Source organism: Eretmochelys imbricata, chromosome 13 (genome assembly GCF_965152235.1).
Source record: "Eretmochelys imbricata isolate rEreImb1 chromosome 13, rEreImb1.hap1, whole genome shotgun sequence".
NCBI lineage: Eukaryota > Metazoa > Chordata > Testudines > Cheloniidae > Eretmochelys > Eretmochelys imbricata.
The window spans coordinates 4,887,831-4,907,593 of record NC_135584.1 but is presented as its reverse complement, the minus strand read 5'-3'; the positions used below and the strand labels follow the sequence as shown (position 1 = coordinate 4,907,593).

Sequence of the window (19,763 nt, the reverse complement as noted above, 5' to 3'; positions counted from 1 at the left end):
AGTGCTCATAACTGCACTTTGTCCTATAAAATCTTGCTACACGTTATCAATTTATAGACCTTAGTGGGAGTAGCCAGTGTGAAATGGTTAAGACACTTTAGCACTGTTTACACACAAATAGAGGTTAAAAAGGTACCTTTGTTGGCCTCAGACGAATGAGCCCAGAATCGTATTTGGAGTGTGAAGTCAGCTAAACCTAATTTAAATTCTTTTCACCATGATTTTTACAGAACAAATTGTGGATAACTAACCTAAAGATTTGACAGCAACCAAAAGCATGCTTCGCCCTTGGGTATTAATAAGACATGGCCCATGCCCCATGCCCCAACAAGTTTACAATCTAAGTTCACACACGATGCAACAAAGATTAATGGACCAACAAAGGAGAACGGGGTTAACAGCAATAAAGAGAGTTACTTGGCAAAGGAGAGGGCACAGAACCATGAAGCAAAAATGTGTGGCTTTTCATAGGATACCTGAATAACCTAACTAAATTCTTATAGACGTCTTGGCAGAACTGTGCCTCCCAGAAGGGAATGGTCTACTGGATCATTGCTTGAAGCAGGAGGAACTATGTATACTCAAGGACACACCACTAAAGGCTGGATCCAGACATGTTTATTGTGCTCTATGTGCCCATAAATCAAATTTACAGGTTCAAAAATCCATTTTCAAAATTTTAAGACATCTAAAAACATTAAGCTGGTAAAGGGAAGGGTCCATTTAAAAAAAAATAAGCATCAACATTTAAGGGCCTTTTGAAAGATAAGGTGAAAGGCAGAAACACTGGGTGGCAAGAGGAATTTCATGCTCTCAAAGAAACGAATCCACGTGCTGGTACATCGCCCTCACATCGTGATGCTTTCAATACCCCATTCTGTGCCTCAGCACTGGGAGAGAGAGTACATTTACCCTGAACGGTGAATTTTTGCATTAGTATGTTGCTACATTTTATGCTCTTTAAATTAGGGAAAGTTCACTCCAATATCACACAAAGCCTTAATGAACGGCCTTTGTGTTGAACAAAGCAAGGGAAGGGGAGGATGGAATTCAGCCCTCAACCAATGGGCAGGGATGCACTGTGGAGGTCAGAGTCCTAACCCTACAACCGTTTCTGGGAGTTTCCCAGACATTGGAGCCAACAGCCCTTCCCCAGCCCATTCCAAAGCAAAGTGTTAAAAACCTCACTATGTTCCCTCCAACACAACCTCACTGCAGGACTTAAGTGCCATATAGGGCTTCACAGGTCCTCGGTACCTGGGTGACCGTGAAGCCCAAGCTTGCTGCCCTGATTACTATTGTATGTAGATTGTCTAGCACATTTCCAGTACTATGGCACTTTCCAACCAAAAGGAACAGTCCCCTCCCCTTACCACCTAAGATCTTACCACCTAAAGAGACAAAGGACAGATGAAAAGACAGGGAAGGGATACCATCAATAAGCAGAGGGGTCAGGATAGGCCCCACAGGTACTCAATATGTAAATGCCATTTGTTAATATATGCAGTAGCCATATTGGTCCCAGGATATTAGAGAGACAAGGTGGTCGAGGTAGTATCTTTTATTGGACCAACTTCCATTGCTTTAAGCTTGTCTCTCTCACCAACAGAAGTTGGTCCAATAAAGCATTACCTCACCCACCTAGTCTAATTTGTTAACAAATTTTTTCAAGCTGACCCCCTGCAGAACATTAGTTTGACCCAACTCTGGGAAATCCTACTTAAACTATCCCCTTATCTATACCCTCCCCATCCCAACCAACAAACGCTCCTGTCCTCTCTCAGTACGGTTAACCCAGACTCAGACTCAGCCCCTGCATCCCCCATGCAGAGAACCTTCACTCTCCCTCTGCATCAGTCCCCATTCTCCAGCGACGGAAGGAAAGTCACTGTTGGTGGTGGAGAATCTCTTGGGATACTGGAGGTCTTCCCTCTCCATGCTGCTTGCCCTAACAGCTGCAGGCCTGAGCCTTTGAAAGCTTACAAGCCCACAGCACACCAATGCGGTATACTTTTCTTAATGAAGGTGCAATTGCACATGTTCTCACCAGATACCTGAGAGAGAACACATGGGTTTCATTTCGCATTTATAAATCTGGAAGAAAAACTTTCATCAAGAGTGGCCACTTCTTAAACAATGTGGCACTTAAAGCAAAAGAACATGAGAAAGCTTGGCAGACAAATACATTCCTCACAGGGGCACCGTTGTAAGGAGTGTAGCTGGCCTTTTATAGGATACCCACCCACTAGTCAGATCCAACCACCCTGCATTTAGTCTTTGACACGCAACAGTCAGTGCAATGGAGGAAATGGTGCTCAAATAGAATTCAAAGCGAAACACAAGACAGTTGTATTTTATAGCATCCCATTACATCTGTACAGTTTTCCAGGCAAGTGACAGGTTTTCTTCAAGCAACATTCTATGATGATACATACTTAAAAAAAATCACTATATCCTAATATACAAATGCTATTAAATGAAGTTGGAGATGTTTGTATCTTTCAGTTGGTGAAGAAAATAGACACAATCTCTCTGGAGGACATTTCTTTTCACTCAAAGGAGGATCAAGAGACCGAAAGTCACCCCTTTGGGTCAAAAAATGGCACTGCTCATAGGTTTAGAAAACCTTACTCATGAACCTAAGACAACTTACAGGGGCCACAGACACAGAGATAATCTATGTGCTCCAAGATCATCCCAGCAACAAGCTAGTTTCTCCATTTGAGTTTGGAGAAGTTTTTCATATCCATCCATCCTGGAGGTCAGCTTCAGTTGCTACAGCACATGGCTTCTTAATGGTTCTAAGAATAAAGATTTTTTCTTTAGAGAGCCTCAAGTTGTTTTTACCATGTTGTTTTAACACTACTGCTGTAGTATTACAGTGAAATTATTCTATTAAAATAATATGCTTACATTATACATTTAAAAATTAGAGAAAATATCACTAAAAATAGGTTCTGGTTATTGAATTTCACAAAATGCTCAATTATGAATAGTTTTCCACAAAAATCTGACCAGGATTCTACCCCAAAAGTTGAGGAGGCAGTTCCAGTCTAGCTTTGTCACACCAAACACACATTTTTGCCTTCCATTTCTGCCACCATGCCCTTCTTTCCACCCCAAAATTCCAGGCATGTCTTCCACCAATTATTGTTCTTTGGTTCCTCTATTTACTTTAAGCCTCAGTATGTTTAAATATCAAGGAGACAGCTTTGTTGACAATGAGTCATCATTAAATGGGCCAAACACCAAGAAACTGAAGGCCTGGCTGACAGGAAGAGAACTCGTGCCAGGGAAGACACCAGAGGAGTTGCAAGTCATCAGAAAGTGATCAAGTAATAATTAAGGTTTGAATTTACAGAATGGGTTCACACATCCAAATGAGAATGCCCATCAAACCTATGCAAAATTACTCAGCACCACCACCTGCCAGCAATGTTCACAGAAGACACCATAACACAAATGCATCTGATTATGCCACACCAACGACGTCAATGTGCAGTCTCAAGGGCTACCGCAGAAGTGGAAGGGACTGTCTCCTCATCTTAATATTTTTTTTGGAAAACCAGGGGTCCTCCTTTGTTCCACCAACTTCCTTCGTTTACTCTACGCAATTGTGTTGCTGGCAGGGTTGGAAACGTATAGCAAAGGGGCCGTGTCCTCCAGGGGTGATTGACGCAGCTGAACACAGCATACTCTAGAAGGCATTTTTAATTTTGGCTGCCACAACGACTAGGATCTCTCCAATTTTCTTCTGCCAGTTCTCTATGTCCTTGGACACTTCACACCACAGCTCTCCATGGCGGGGCTCAGCATTCTCACAGCGCTTTTTCACCTCTTCCTGCTGCTCCTATGGAGGAAGGAAAACAACAGGCTGGGACTACCTTAATCCCCCAATTCTTTCCCCTAGCTGAGCAAGAAGGTCTTCAGATCCTACCGTTCCTCCTAACGCACTGGTACATTGTGCTGGAAGTTAAGGGCGTATACAAACCATTAAAAAAAGAAAAAGCGGTGAAAATCAGGGTTAGGAATAACTGAAGGTTAAAGATTGGCAGCAATGGCAACTGTTCTGCTTTGCAAAGCAGCCCAATGGCTGACAAACTATTTTTGGTTTTCCACCGTCTACCTTTCCCCACATTCTTTACATAGTTGCTCTTCACAGAATTTAAGATTTGTGGTGAGAGAACACACAAAAACGGATATTTTGCGGAGTTATGAATCTAATACGGTGCTCTATAGCCTAGTCTTAGTACATTCTAGGCTGCCAGACAATGAAACCGTTTCCCTATTCACAGTTCAGGCAGAATCAAAGCAACTGTGGTGGACGCTTTCCTTGTGTTGCCTAAAGACATCACGCATATCGAGGGGGACTCATCTCCCTGAAGCTGAGAAGTCTCACATCAGCTCAGTACCAGGTTTCTCATGAGCATTACATAGGAACTGCCATACTGGATTAGAACAATGGTCCATCAGATCTGATATGCTACTTCCAACCACAACCCATATAGATATTTCAGGGGATGGGATAAAAACCCTCATAAGGGGCAATTATCCAGCAACACCTATAGGGAAGCTTCTTACTAACCCCAAGCAGCTAGCGGATGGCTTACGCCTTGAAGAATGAAGGTTGATCTCAAAAATTTTTGTATCTGCTAATGTAACTGTGGATGGCCAAGACAGGCTGCCAACTGTGTCGCGTTCTTTGTGGTGGTGTTTTTTGTGATATTCACTCCTGGTGGACTGAGTGGAAATACTATCTTTGGAGGACCACACAGAAAAATTAGTGTGCGTGGGGTCAGTGCTCAACAATGCATATTTTACTGCAGCTATTATTGGGGTAGCAGTTTCTAATTTTTAAAATCTATATTATTTTTCCATGCTGTGATATCTAGTGAAATTGGTAAAGGAACACCAGAGCGCACATGTAGAGAGAAGTGCATATTCGGCCTAAACGTACAAGAGCTGTGGCATTGCTAACTGATCCTGAAGAATCCCCCATCCTCTGCTTCAAAAGCAGAAACTACACACTTCAGTTTAAGAGTAGATGTGCAACGGCAGTGAGCATTCAAGATGGTATTTGGCTTGACAATTACCATTTCCTGCAGAACCACATAGAGAACACAGATGGGGTACACTAGACTTACAGTTGCTCTGATCTATAATCAAACACTAGGCTTGCACACAATTGTTTCCCAGCCACATAAAGCTGTCTGTAAAGATACATAACCTTTTTTGTTTAGAGCTTTGAGATAGCTGTTCTGAAAGGTTCTGGATTCATAAAATGATTAAGTCATTTGTAGGTTTACATTTTCCTTTTGTAAAGGCAGTCAGTTGGCAATTTCTGAAGGTGAAATCTAAAAAGTAATTCCATCTATTAACAATGCTGGTTTTAAAAACATCACGTTTTAAGTCACACTGCTCATAATTATCTAGTTAGCAAAAGCAGTCTCAGCCTCTCACTCCTCAGGCCAAGTGTAATGCAGAGCAATGCACTCTCTGCTAGGAACAGGGTGCCCTTAACGGCTGAGCAGTAATTCCTGTTGCTGATTAATCTGTAGTGACGATGGGCTGCAAAAACAGTCCTGTTAGCCAGCGGAAGATGGGATGGGCACGCCACACCACTCCCCAGGAGGTCACGGCTTCTTTCTAGAGAGAGAGACACACTCTCTTACCTCAGTGCCATGCTGGAGCTCGAATTTGTAAAAGAAAGCCCAGGCATCCCCCAGGTCTGAATCTATCTTCACTGTCCGATGGAACCATTCTCGGGCCTTGGTTATTTTACGCTCGCTCCAGAACAACCTGTTGTGGGAAGGAAAGAGAGAAAAGCAGAAGTGGGCAGTTGGCAGGTCACTCTCTACTTGTAGAGACAACTGGTCATCTGACACGGTTTAAAAAGTTCAGCTCTTGGCTCTCCCAGAACAAAGGGGGCAGCTATGCAAAAGAGATCCTTCTGCTTGGGAAGGTGGAAGAGAGACTACAGAGGTGAAATGGAACACCCACTGTTTCCTTGCTGATTGCTGAGTCTAAAAGGGTAAATTAGCCCCCAACCCAAAAAGGAAGCAGGTGGGAGAGTCAGATGTTCTGAAGAAAGAATGTTATTACTTTCTTGAAACCCAGACAGAATCTTCCTCCCTCATTTGCTTATTGTCAGTCAATCATGCTGCCCCAAAGTCAGAAAATGACAGGATTAGGCAGGCAATCTTATCTCCCACCCCCACGTTCTTAATGTTTTGAGATGATCTTGTAGCTATCTAACAAGCTATGTACAATCTTTAGATATTTGGAGCTTATTTAAGTCCTGTACCTACAGAAGTGTGTCCAGATTTACGAAGGCCAAGCTCTAAAGCAGAACCCATCGTACCATGCATGTATATAGTGAAATACTAAAATCTACTGAAACAGATGTACATTGAAAATCTATTTCAATGCAAAAGGGTAGGAGTGGGATTTAGATGTTTAAACCCAACTTTTGCACTCACATTGCCTGTCACCATTTCTAAAATTTTCTCATGAATTTCAAAACTTCTCCCCCCAAGAACTACTCAACTGTGTCAATATTTTATGGGTTTGGTTTCTGTACATCAAATAGAGTTCAATTAAAACTAGCGAGGTCTTTATGAATAGGAGGCTGTGTGATTGGCTAAGCTGCTAAGTTGTATAATTTTATGGTTTGATAACATGATTGATTTTTAAGCCTTATGATACTCTTGATTGTTCGGTGTTAGATAAACTGTGATTTAAAGAGCATGAACACTGATAGGAAACAGACAAAACACCTGCGAAGTAACAATTTGCAGTAACTTATTTACTTTTAACAAAAGCTCTTCACAATCATGTTACAGCCCTAGGTATCAGAGATACATACATAAGACTCATTATGGGAGGCGGAAGCAACTTGTGCTGGGTTTAGTTTAGCTACTAAATAGTCTGAGGCTGTACCAGAAAGGGCCTGGAACCAGTTTCCCTAAAGCGAAAGTTAAAATTCTTCTCCTTTGCCGACAAATCTGAACAAGTCAGCTGTCATTGTCTGGCAGACCCTAGTGCCACAGTAACTGGAGTGAATCCTGTATGATTTGCTTTGGCTTACAAGAAAAGTTGTGAAAGAGTTGGGCACTGTTTTACACACTTCCTCTATTAAACTCTTCTGGTATTTACAAAAGAAAAAACAGCTGGTTTCAATCACTATTGCACTAAAATCAGCCCTGCACTTGAATGGAGGCCCTTAACATAAAAGAACAGGAAAAAAGCCATGAAGCACAGTGTATTAAAGTACTAGCCCTTCAACATTCGATAACTCAAAATTTGGTCTAGGCAACAAGAGAAAAATGATATTTTAGTCTTGCTTCAATTCCTAAATGGACATTTGCCTGCTTCACAGAAGCAAATTCAGCACAATTGGCAACTTATACACAGCAAATGCCCAAAATGAAACAGCATGGGATGACGGAAGCAGAGCTGGAAAAGCAGAATACAGCAGGTCAAGATTATGGGCCACTGGCAGAATTTGGGGACTAAGAGGGCAGGCGGGGAAGAGACGGAGTTTAAATAACCTGTCCACATTAAACTGGCACAGTGGCCAGCCCAAGCAGCCCCATGCTTCCATGGGCATGAACAACATATCCTAAAAAGTAAAAGCAATGACAGCTTGTCTTCAAGTCTTTGTCAAAGTTATGTACCAAGGTATCTCCTGCTAGTGATGTTTTCAGTGTACATAAACCTAACACTAGAACAGATCTCAGCATAAATCCACTGTGTTCCCCACTGTACTCCTACACTTCCTAGCTGACATTAGTACTCTGAGAAAAGGCAGACAGCTTGTGTTCAACCAAGCGAAAGAAGCTGATCTGCACTGATGCTCACAGGCAGCTACACAGATGCATCAGTTGTTCCTGGATTTGAGGCATATCAATACTGTATTGAAGCAAGACCACGTGATACCGATCTGCAGCAGTGTTTTTGTTGTGTATGTGACCTCAACTTGTGTACAGAGACAAAATGTCTATTTTTACTTAATTAAAATAGGAATAGCTACTCACTTGGCTACAGCCAACAGGACGTGAGGGTCGTGCTCACACTTCTTCAGGGCATCCACACTTTTGGTCTTTCGCTGTGGTCTTGCCTCAAGGAAAATTGCTTCTGACCATAGGATTCCTAAAAACCAAATAGGAAGATTCCAATTTTTGTTAAATCAGAGATTAAAAGGCCACATTACCAAGAATAACGAGTATGATAGAAGCTTAAATCCAGAATGGAGTGTCTTTACTGTCTCAGACTTTCAGGCCAGAAGGGACCATCATGATGATCTAGTCTGACCTCCTGCATATGGCATGCCACAGAACCTCACCCACCCACTCCTGTAGTAGGCCCATAACTTCTGGCTGAGTTACTGAAGTCCTCAAATCTTGATTTAAAGACTTCAAGATACAGAGAATCCACCACTTACTCTAGTTCAAAACAGCCAATGACCCATGCGCCTCACTCTGAAGAGGAAGGCAAACTCCCTCAGGGTCTCTGCCAATCTGACCTGGGGAAAAATTATTTCCCAACCCACATATGGCAATCAATGAAACACTGAGCATGTGGGCAAGAACCACCTGCCAGACACCTGGGAAAGAATTCTTTTTAACTCAGAGCCCTCCCCCTCTAGTGTCCCATCTCTGGCCAGTGGAGATATTTGCTAATAGCAGTCAGGGATGGGCCATAGGCCTTTGTAGGCAATCACACCATCCCCTCCATAAATTTAGCAAGCTCAGTCTTAAAATAAGTTAGGTTTTTTGCTCCTACTACTCCCCTTGGAAGACTGTTCCAAAACTTCACTTTTCTGATGGTTAGAAACCTTCATCTAATTTCAAGCCTAAACTTATTGATGGCCAGTTTCTACTCATTTGTTCTAGTGCCAATGTTGTCCCTTAACTTAAATAATTCCTCTCCTTGCCTGGTGTTCATCCCCTGATGTATTTATAGAGATCAATCATATCTCCCCCTCTACTTGTTTTGTTAGGCTAAACAAGCCAAGCTCCTTAAGTCTCCTCTTGTAAGATAGGTTATCCATTCCTCTGATCATTTTAGTAGCCCTTCTCTGCACCTGTTCCAGTTTGAATTTGTCTTTCTTAAAGACAGGAGACCAGAACTGCACACAGTATTCCAGGTGAGATCTCACCAGTGTCTTGTATAATGGTAACAACACTTCCCCATCTCTCCTAGAAATACCTTGCCAGATGCATCCTAGGATTGCATTAGCCTCTTTCACAGCCGCATCATATTGGTGCTTCATAGTCATCCTGTGATGAACCAACCTAATGCTCAAATAGCTCTTACCAAAACTCACTAACTTTGTACTGAATGTTTCTTTATTTTGTGCTCTGCAGTATCAGCTGCTATTCCCTGAGTACTGAGACTCCAGCTTTGAAGAGTTTCCACAATACACACTCTTAGCTTTCCATTTTTTTTGGTACTTCATACACTAGGTATGTGCCGGCCCCAAAGACTTTCAGCTGAGACCACCACACAATGGGAACAGTGCAATATAGAACTATCCTCAAACCTCTTCTGGAGACCCTGCAGCATGCAACACACGATTGGTGTTATGCGGTGGCCATCGGCCATTTATGGATGCATCTGTAAGCAATGTTTGAACACGGTTATCCCACAAGTGCAGGTAAATGTTTTAATTGTACAGACAAATCACATGCATTTGCCTACATACTAATTCAGTTAATTCATGAGTGCCAAAAGGTGGGATACACTCATCAGCTTTCCAGTGGTTAGCATGAAGGGATAAACGGTCTGATGAAACTTTCCACAGTTCTCTTCATGCACACAGTATATTTCCCAACACCACTGCCAACAAATTATTAGAAGCAAAGCTAAAATGCCTTGAAAATATATACATTTCTAGTAGTCTGCTATGAAGGGGACACTTAGTATGAAAATAATAGACCACACAAAGTCATTATTGGCAGATTGGCAGTAGCTAAACTTGAACCTGGTCTATACTACAAAGTTTTGCCAGCAGAGTTGTTGGCTAGGAGTCCGGGGGAGGGTGGAAATCACACCCCATAGCCAACACAGTTATGCCACCAAAACCCTGGTGTAGATGCAACAATGCTGACAGAAGAATGAGCTGGAGCAGCTATGCCTGCAGAAGAAGAACTTCTGCCAGCTTATACTGCATCTGCCCTAGAGAGCTCTGCATCTGCACTAGAGAGACAAGCCCATAGTGAACAACCCGGACCAAAAAGGTAACCAAATCTCTCAGATAGGCAGGAGTGAAATTGTTGAGTATGTAATTTTAATTGTACGGGACACACTACATCTATCTCTTCAAAGTGAATATGACAGGTAATTACCCTCAGGAGGAAAAACATTAAGAAGCTATAAAACATACCACCTGGAAGTAGTTGGAAGAGTTTGATGAAGAACGCTGAAGTCCTCCCAATGATCCTTACTGTACACTGCTGCCAAACAGGCCAGTCACAGGAGGCCCAGAAAAACTGCTCTAAATGCCCACAGAAGTTTAAGGTTACACATCCCCAGAGAATTTTTCTTTCATTGCCAAAAGCTGAAAAGGAAATCTGCTCAAAGGAGCATGAAATCTTCTGGTTCACATGTCAGCCAGCCACACCTGTGGAACACTCTCAATCTATGAAAATCTTCAGAAGTCTTACATCTGTCAGGATTCCATCAGGTGGTTCAGAGCAATAGCTTCCTGTAAGTGGTAGCCATGTATGCATCATAGGTAAGGATACGATTCTGTCACGGATATTTTTAGTGAAAGTCATGGACAGGTCATGGGCAACAAACAAAAATTCATGGAAGCACTGACCTGTCCCTGACTTTTACTCAAAACATCCCTGACAAAATGGGGAGGGAGGAGGGTCCAGCACTCTGCCCCCCTGCCTGGGAGCTGCAGGGCTGTTGGGGGTGGGGGGAAGGGTTCAAGCGGTGGCAGTTGGGGAGCTGTGGGGGGGCCCGTCAGCAGTAGTGGCCAGGGAGCTCTGGGGTCCCTGTGGTGGCTGGGAGCTGCGGGGGGGCCCACCGCCATCCACAGAGGCTCGGCTGCTGAGGCAGTCCCCTGCTACTTGCAGCAATTGGTCAACTGCAGGGCCCCCAATGTCACGGAGACTCTGGAAGTCATGGATTCTGTGACTTCCACGACCGCTGTGACATAATTGTAGCCTTAACCATGGGTGTGTGTGTGTGTGTGTCTCTCTCTCTCTCTCTAACTTTGTTCTGATTTCACTGATCGTTTAGAGCAAGAATTTTCCCTTTGTCTCTTTCAGGGCTTCCCTTTACTTGCAGGGTATATTTGTACCAGTGTAGAAAAGTCCATGACCTGACCATGTGTTTTATGACTATTGTGGTATTCCACAACAGGGGGAAAAAAAGATCCTTAAAATAAAAAGCTTTTCTTTCTCAAGATTATTTACCTATGTAGTTGCTACAGGGCTGTTATACAATTGTGATTAGGAAGAGAACTCAGCAATCATGAATGGCAGGGAAGGAGGTTCAGGACGAAATACTTCTATGTGGTTCATGCTACAAAAATGTTCAGAAACTCTTGACCTAGTGGGAGGGTGGGAGTCAGAACACTTGCATTCTAGTCCTGGCTCCAACACCGATCTGCTGTGTTATCCTTAGCAAGTGCACACAATTAGTTTTCCCCGTCTATAAAATGGAGATAGTATTTATCTATCCCATGGAAGTGTTGTGAAGGTGCCGACAAGCTACGATATAAGGAATTCTTATGAGTGCACATCTCGTAATGGAAGATGCAAAGAAATCTCATAATTTTTCCACTAAATCATACCCTGCTGAACAGTTCTACTGCACAAATGATCTCTGTTAACCCAGAGTGCTTTCATTCAATCCCAGAACTTATCACCTCTTTTAAACAGGAGACATCAGTTTAGTTCTCAGAGGAAAAAAAAGTTACCCATGTCCAAGATACTCTCTCAGGAAACCAGGAACCACAAACTGGACACAGGCCTGATATCACAATCCAAGCAACACTGCAGAAAAACTGAACCACCTGTGAACAATCCATGCCCTTTTCTTCAGGCAAGAGTCAAGACCTCTAACAGATCTGCAACACTTCTTCTGAAGAAGGAAATTACCACCTCCTACAGCATATCATAATCTGACCGGTACATAAGACGACATGGCTAGTAGAAACATCTTAGAGAGATGAGGAACCCTCTTATCCACCAAGCAAAAATAACTGGATTTCAGAAAAATCAGCTCCTCCTTACCCGAGTTGGGACATTCCTGCAATGCCTTGGCCATCAGCGTATTAGCAATGTTCTTTAGTCCAGCTCTGTATTCTAATCGCACGGACTCTAACCTGGTGTGGAAAAGATAGCATTGTCAACATCTCAATTCAGTATCTAAGAAAGCAGGAGCCCACCAGTGAGACATTTCATTTGAAGGACATGGGATTGGTTAAGAACACATCTACCAGTGCTCTCTGCACAGCTTCCAGGAGACTAATTTTGCTCACTCTCATAAGCTCATTGGGCTAAATGTATTCAGCAGGAAATCATGGAAGAATCAATGACTATTATAATTTTTCCATCCCCTGGGTTAAGAGACAATTGTGACCTTTATTTTGTAACTGTCATCTTAGATAAAAAACATTTAGAGGAGACTGAATTAACATGGAAAAGGAAAGACCTGGTTTCAGAACGTTAGTTTAAATTAATCTACAGTTTCCATTAAAAGAAAACAGCTGGCAACCAACTGCATTCCCCGAACAAGTAACATGATGGCAGCTGTGTCCTAGAAGAGCCCCCCAGAGGACTGCAGGTATTCAGAAGGGAATTGTTGTCCCCAAAGCAAAAGAGTGAAATGCCCAGGATTTCCTTCTGGCTATATGCGATAATTTGGATAGAGAATCCATGCTTGGATGGCAGGAGGTTGGGGAAGGGTGAAAGGTGGTCAGCATAAAAAATACATTGCCCTTATTGTTCATGTGTACTCAGTTCAGCTCTACACTACTCACCAGAGGTCTGGATTCTTTGGATTCTTCAAGCGAGACTTCTCCAAGATGGCTCTAGCTCTGGTCAGTTGCCCAACTTTCTCCTCCAGCCTGGACAGCAAGAGCCACAGGGGTGTGGAATGGGGGCACTTCTTCAACTGTTTAAAAGAAAGCAAACAAACCATGGTTTGGGGCAACAGGGAGAGATGACAAAGGGGAGTTTATAGAATTGACTACTTTTTATGCCAAAGCTGCAGAGCAACTTCCAGAGAAGCGAATCCTTAGTGAAACTCTGAAGTATGGGGAGAAGGGGGAAATGTGAGTCACTGGTGTCACTTGATATTTTTCACAGCCTTTCTGGTGAGTTTTATGATAGGAATCCCTGTGAAAAATAATTTTTTGTCTTGTCTCTTGAAGTTCCAGGGGAAAAAAAGGGCAATGCACTGTATATTACTGAGCTGCCTCAGTGTTATGAGGAAACACACCTTGACTAATGGGTGTATTCAAAATCTGTGTCGCCTTGAGATGGAACATAAAGTGCTGCATCAGCAGAGGAGAACATGGTATCCAAATTTAGGTTTCCTTTGACTTTAAGGGACTTTAGGCCACTTTTAGCCTCCAACTACTAACATGTCTCCAAGTCAGTTTCATGGCTAATTTTAAGAGCATTCACTCTCTTATTCCACATCACTCCCAAGACGTGCCCCAAATATATTTGGGGTATATGGCAGCATGCACCTTTTTGGTGGCTAATGAATCTCTTTGGACTACATAAGCTCTCTCCTTGCACTTTGTTCCTCGTAAAACCTACCAACGGGTACTTTTTTTGCTTTGGTAGCCATTAGAATATTGAATAGAAAAAGTAAATATTTTAAAGGGGAGCTTGAATTCCCCCTCCCCCCAATCAAGAACAAGCATATGGCCAGCTTCCTCTTAACATTGTCAATACAACTGAAAGAATAGGTAACTCGGTTATAGCATAACCATAGTCAATCTACTTGGATGTGTGGTTTGATGTTTATACTACAGAGCATGAATGTGTGGCGAAGAAGAGATTAGCCTCTCATTTTACACAGACAAATCTGAATGCACCAAATACATGTAACTTGGAAGGATCTTGGAATGAATATTACTCTAGTGGAGGATAAATTCTATCCAGAGACTCTGGTTTAGATGTTCATACTTTGCTCAACCTCTTCACCTAGCTATTCCTATGTGATCATTCTACCATTTTAGCAAGATGTCAGCATCCAGCCTACCGGTTTGCCAGGGACAGATTCCTACAAGTTATGGCTTTTGCTTTGAGGAAGACAGTCAATACACAATTTCCTCATACTGGAGGCATGAAAGCAGAGATGGAATCATATCCATTCTTACCCCTTGATTATAGGCTTCCCGAGCTTTTTCTATTAGCTCATCTTGCTCCTCGATCTGCCCTTTCATCATCCACAGCTTGGGGAAGTCTTCATAGTGCTTCAGGGCTTCCTCACAGAGCTCCTGGGCAGCAGCAATGTTCCCAAGCACCCATTCCAATTTCACTGATTTCATAAAGACCTAACACCAGACAAGAAGGTGCTTTATCATTAGCAGTTATTGATCCAGTAACATATCAATGCAGTGGATTCCTTGTTCCACAAACATACAGCTATTACATTAGCAGACTAGGAACAGACTTCTGAAAACAGGAAAATTAAGGCTAAAAAAATTCTGGAAGTCAGCAACAGCTAGAGATCAATACAAAAGTTATCCAGGAGCTGGAACAACATGATCAAACTTAACCTTTGCCGCAACTATAAGCAGAGTGCATATAAGTGATATTAAAGAAGTATTCCAGACACAAATATTTAGGCAGTAGAAGAGCATATGAACATGAGTTTGCTCACCGGCTTTCCTACCACACCCCACTTTCCTTTACCAGGTCTCTACCACAGTTGTAAATGTGGCTCCCAGGACCTCTTTCCCTCCTTCCCCACACTCCAAAGCTCTGAACTAGAAGGCTAAGGACTGCCACATACTGCTTGCAATTCTTCGCTTTACCATTTAGAAGGGCCATTGTTGAGAGGTAATGTGCTTCTTGCTGGTCCAGATTGTGAAAGACTAAAACCAAAAATCAAATACAGACTGCAAGACATTTAGATACTATTAGCTTCCCACATCTTTGAACACCCCCAATAGCCCATGCAAGGAGCAACAGCATCGAATCTGACATACGAAAGTTTCACAACCCTGACTGCCAGGTAGAGAGGAATGTTGAAAAGATCAAGGATGAGGGGTAAATTTTTTAAATTAAATTTTGCTTTATTTTCCCTATTACAAAGACTAGATCTATTTTGTTTGAGGGGTGCGGTGGGAGGCTGTTTTAAAATGGCCCAGTTGAAAACTGGCAAAATAACTTCTGCCTACACATAATATTGCTAGCTAAATCCTACGGACTGACACACCAGTGTAGTTTTATATCACAAACCAGAAGAGTCTGGCCTTTTAGATAACATGCCTGTACTAGGAACTCAAAAAAATATGCATTAGAAAGTCTTCCCTACAAATAGGATAGTTTCATTTTTAAACGTGAGAAATGAAATGCAAGACATGCTTTATGTAACATGTCTATTACATAAACTGTCCACTGTAACTGGGAATTTCTTGACCTTTGCCATCTGTGTAACATTCTAAAGTTTTATTTGATCCTAGTCTTTTTTCTCCATAATACGTTTACTTCATGTTGCAATGCGCTGGGGAAGCACTTTAACAAATCACTCATGTCCCGGCAAAGCACAAATAGCAGGATGCCATCTGCCAAGTCTCTGGGGCCAGGAAAGTGAAGGAACTTCCTCTTCTTCCCGCCCCTCTCCCCCACATCAGAAGAAGACTGTCGTTCCACCCATCACATGTTCTTACTCTGGCTGTGGGGGCACTGCTACGCGCTTTTGCCAGTAATCTCCTCGCTCTTTCATATTCGTTGTTTTCAGACTCCAGCTTCACAGCAGCCAGCCAGATCTCTTCACTGTTGGGATTGGCCTACGAGAACAGAGTGAAATATATACTCTGATTCATCAGAAGATTTAATCCTTTGTTTGGTTCAGATTAAAACTGTAATCAGGCCCTTGTCAATCTGCACCAGGATTCTTTCAGCTCAAGCTCTTCCCAATCATCTATGGCCTTTTAAGGTTACAAAGAGTTCTCCCAAACAGACCCACAATCCAAGGATCTACGCCAGTTTAGGAATTGGACGTTTAATTTCTAAACTGCACAGAAGAGTTGGTCCTTGAACCTTCTTCTGAACCACCAATTACAGTGAAAAGATTATAACGCTGACGCAGGGACTTTTTTTTATTACCCCTGAACACAGTGCCTGGCAAAATGAACCCTTGATCCCTGACTGGGGTCTGTAAGTGCTCCTGCAATACAAAATAACTTCAGGGCATCAATGTTGGAAAAGGTTCAGAGCTCTAAGAACAATTAAAAATTCCAAGAACCTAGCTGTGGAATCAAAAATCAGTCACCTCCAGTAAGAACAAGTCTCTGCTGTCATTCAGTTTTACTACCACTCTGCTCTTGGAGGCCCCACTCTCCTCAGCATCAGCACTATGGAGCTCCCCACTCCTTTCAGTGTCTAGAAGATAATTTCCTTCATTATGCAGTAAGCTGACTATATTGGTCCAGGCTACAGACAATTACAGGGGGCAAATAGGAGGGCACTGCACTATCTGTGGGTATGATCCTGGTTCTGGAACCCAAACCTGTACATTTCAATGAATGGAGGAAGTAGACTAATTCATCCAGAGGAACCTGCTGATAGTGGGGAGACTGCTAATCGGAGAAACTGGGCTGGGAGTGGCAATTTTGAAAGGATTGCAGTCTACTGGGTTCCTTCCAGCCTGTTTCTCTTTTCTATCTGGGAAACACAGAAACAAAAAGGAATGTGAGTTTTGCCATTTTGAAAGGCTAACTTTGCTGCTGCGGGAGCTCAGAGCCCTCTCTAGAAAGGACCTACTCACTTGCTTTGCTCTGTTCCACCCTGGCAGTAATTAATTTATGCATCTGCCAAGTGCTCAAGTCTGTTAAATGAAGGCTACACCCACCTGGAAAGCCAGGGCCAAAATGCTTCTGGCTGCAGGCACATCTCCAGCCAGCCACTTTGATTTGGCTCCCATGAGCCACAGCACTTCTGCTTTAGGACAGTGAGCCACCGCTCTCTGCAAGAGAGCCTCCAGCGATTCCCTGAAACGAGAAAACGTGAGCTACGATAACTCGAAGGCACAGCTATAAAGCTGAAGTGCCAGACCCTACTTCAATTATTACTCCATGTTATAAATAGTTATTGTTGCAAAGTCCAGTGCTGTAAACTCTGATAAATCATGTCATAAGGAGAAGGGGATGGGTTCTTTTTCCATGAAGTTTCTAAAATCAACTTCTGAAAAGGGCTCGACAAAAAATGAATCGTTGTTAAGACACCATCATTTGAAGCAAGGGTTTATGGAGAGACCTCATATACAGCTTGTGTGTCTTGGAAAGTGCTGTTCAGCCCAACAGTAAACCGTACTACATATGGGGGCAACTGACGAAGAAGTCTTTTCCAGCAGTATCAGCTGAAGTAGCCTGGATCACACTGATAAGAAGTTATGTTTTCAGTAGAGTAAAAGTTTATATTACAAGTGAAATGCGGGGGTAAAAGTCAGTCACCACCAGGAAACTTGAAAGGCAACTGACAGCAGTGGAGGAAAAAACAAACAAATGTGCTGAGAAAGCACTCAAACATTAAAAGTTAAGTCTCAGATCCCGCAATCAGTTACATCTGAGTAGTCTCAATGGCTTTAATGGGATTACTTGCGAGTGTGTATGTGTTTGTAGGATTGTGGCCATAGGCCCTTACAAGTTTAGCCCCTCTTCCAAGCTTTCTAAGGAGAAAATATTAGATGCATGTGACACAGCACAAGCTTTAGATATACTATCTGCAGTGGCTTTTCTTTTCTTTTTAAATTTAAGTTCAAGAGTGATCCTAATCAGAACAGTTATCTGATACAATTTAGCAAACTTTGTAATTAAAACCTGACTGAGGGCCTCCCTGCACACACACTGGCTCACTGACCACCCAGTGTACTTGGAGAAGTTTAAATGAAACACATGCTAGATTTCTAAGTGACTTACCATCCTACATTCCCACCATTTCTCAGATGTCCCATTCCCAAACAGTTTAACACCACGTCCATATCATTCCCACATACCAGGTAGCCCCAATCACCAAGAGGATTTTTAATGACTTCACACCAGTATTATGTGCTGTCTACCACTATAAGAAATTAAACTCATCTCTGCATACAATTCCAATGGGTTTTCATCAGCTCAGAGACTTTCTAAATCCTGTTATTCAATAGTTTGTGGTCAATTTATTAGCTTCTTTGCTTACAATAACTCCAACCCACACACTTTAGAACTGTAAGAACACCCTTTTGGTAGCGTGAGAAACATGCAGCATATGTACCTGGTTCCATGGTTCTTTTCAAAGTAGGCTGCTCGCAACCAAACACTTTTCTTGCTTGGGAAAACTTGTAAGGCATAAGCATAAATCGCCCGAGCACACTCTAGGGCATTGTGAGCAACACACTAGAGAAAAACAAAGGGAGGGGAGTAAATCAAAAGGGAGTCAGTAGAGGGCCTAGAGATATAAAGTACAGGATAGAATGACGAACATATCAATGGTGACACAGGGCTCAAGGTTTTGCAAGAATTCCGGTGACTGGTATTTACCAAGTCCATATATTAGCAACAGGACAAACATCTGAATAACAATCACTTAGCGGAAATTAAATATATACTGGATTCGGAATAATGTTTAACTCTAAATAAGGTGCAATGGTGGGATTCTCACAAGCACCTAGGAGTCTCAGGAACATGAATGCCATTGCTTTTCAATTGGGCTTGTGCTCTTAAATCACTTAGGTGATTTTTAAAATCCAATGTTTTTAAAATTGGTCCTATATGCTTGCATATGCATTGCTTACCTACAGAACTCACTGGTGAGCATGATTACATGTGCACACATGGCTTTGTAGCCTCAATTCCAGGTTAACATATTGAAAATGTAGCTTTGGAAGTTTTATAAAAGTAATACTGGTAATTTAGTTATCAGTGCATATTCAGTCTGTCCAGACTGACAAAGAAATCCAGTTAGATTATGTAAACATTTGAGCTAGAATTTTCAGAGGAGCCTAAGGAAGCCTGCCACCTAATTTCCTTAGGTTCCTTTGACAATTGCCATCTTGGCCTACAATATCTACTCCTATTACTGCAAAATTTCTGCGCAACTAGCAGTCTCTAGAACAGGAAGGTTGCTGCAACTAAAATTGAGAAGTGCTGACAGAACTCAGAGACAAGCTTGCACAGAGTCTGTTGGTATCTGGCCAGTAATATCAGCCCTTCGGTTTCATAAAAAACAGATCTACCTTCCCAATTGTCAGTCCGTTTCCCCTACTATAATTCAAAGAGAACAGAAAGGCCATAATCGGACATACACTATCTGCATCTTCCATCCAGGTATGTTTGCGATCTTCTTCTTCAATCCCAATCCCAATCACAGCTCGCATAATAGCCTGACACGTGGCCACACTCCCAGCTTTATCACACTCCTCAGCATCCTAGAGACAATGAGAGCAACACTAAGACAATCTGTTATTTCAGTCTGAAAAGCCAGCAAAGGAGACAGCACATTCTGTAGCATCCTTTGAGCAGGAGAAGACTGACAAAGCATGACCTCTCCAGCCTGGAAGGGTGCTCTATTTCACAGATTCCC

At 42.4% G+C, this 19,763-nt stretch overlaps 1 protein-coding gene across 1 annotated transcript in view; it reads right to left on the bottom strand.

Moving 5' to 3' along the window:
• Positions 1-2,325: 2,325 nt before the first annotated feature.
• Positions 2,326-19,763, bottom strand: part of PRPF6 (pre-mRNA processing factor 6) — a 33,572-nt gene continuing 16,134 nt past the window's right edge. The window contains exons 12-21 of the mRNA XM_077832049.1: positions 19,486-19,608; positions 18,456-18,577; positions 17,056-17,194; positions 15,872-15,991; positions 14,354-14,530; positions 13,001-13,134; positions 12,252-12,343; positions 8,037-8,151; positions 5,673-5,799; positions 2,326-3,850 (exon numbers count right to left, since the gene is read on the bottom strand). Coding sequence (XP_077688175.1) covers positions 3,698-3,850; positions 5,673-5,799; positions 8,037-8,151; positions 12,252-12,343; positions 13,001-13,134; positions 14,354-14,530; positions 15,872-15,991; positions 17,056-17,194; positions 18,456-18,577; positions 19,486-19,608 — 1,302 coding nt within the window. The 3' untranslated portion in view covers positions 2,326-3,697. The remainder of the gene's footprint in view (positions 3,851-5,672; positions 5,800-8,036; positions 8,152-12,251; positions 12,344-13,000; positions 13,135-14,353; positions 14,531-15,871; positions 15,992-17,055; positions 17,195-18,455; positions 18,578-19,485; positions 19,609-19,763) is intronic.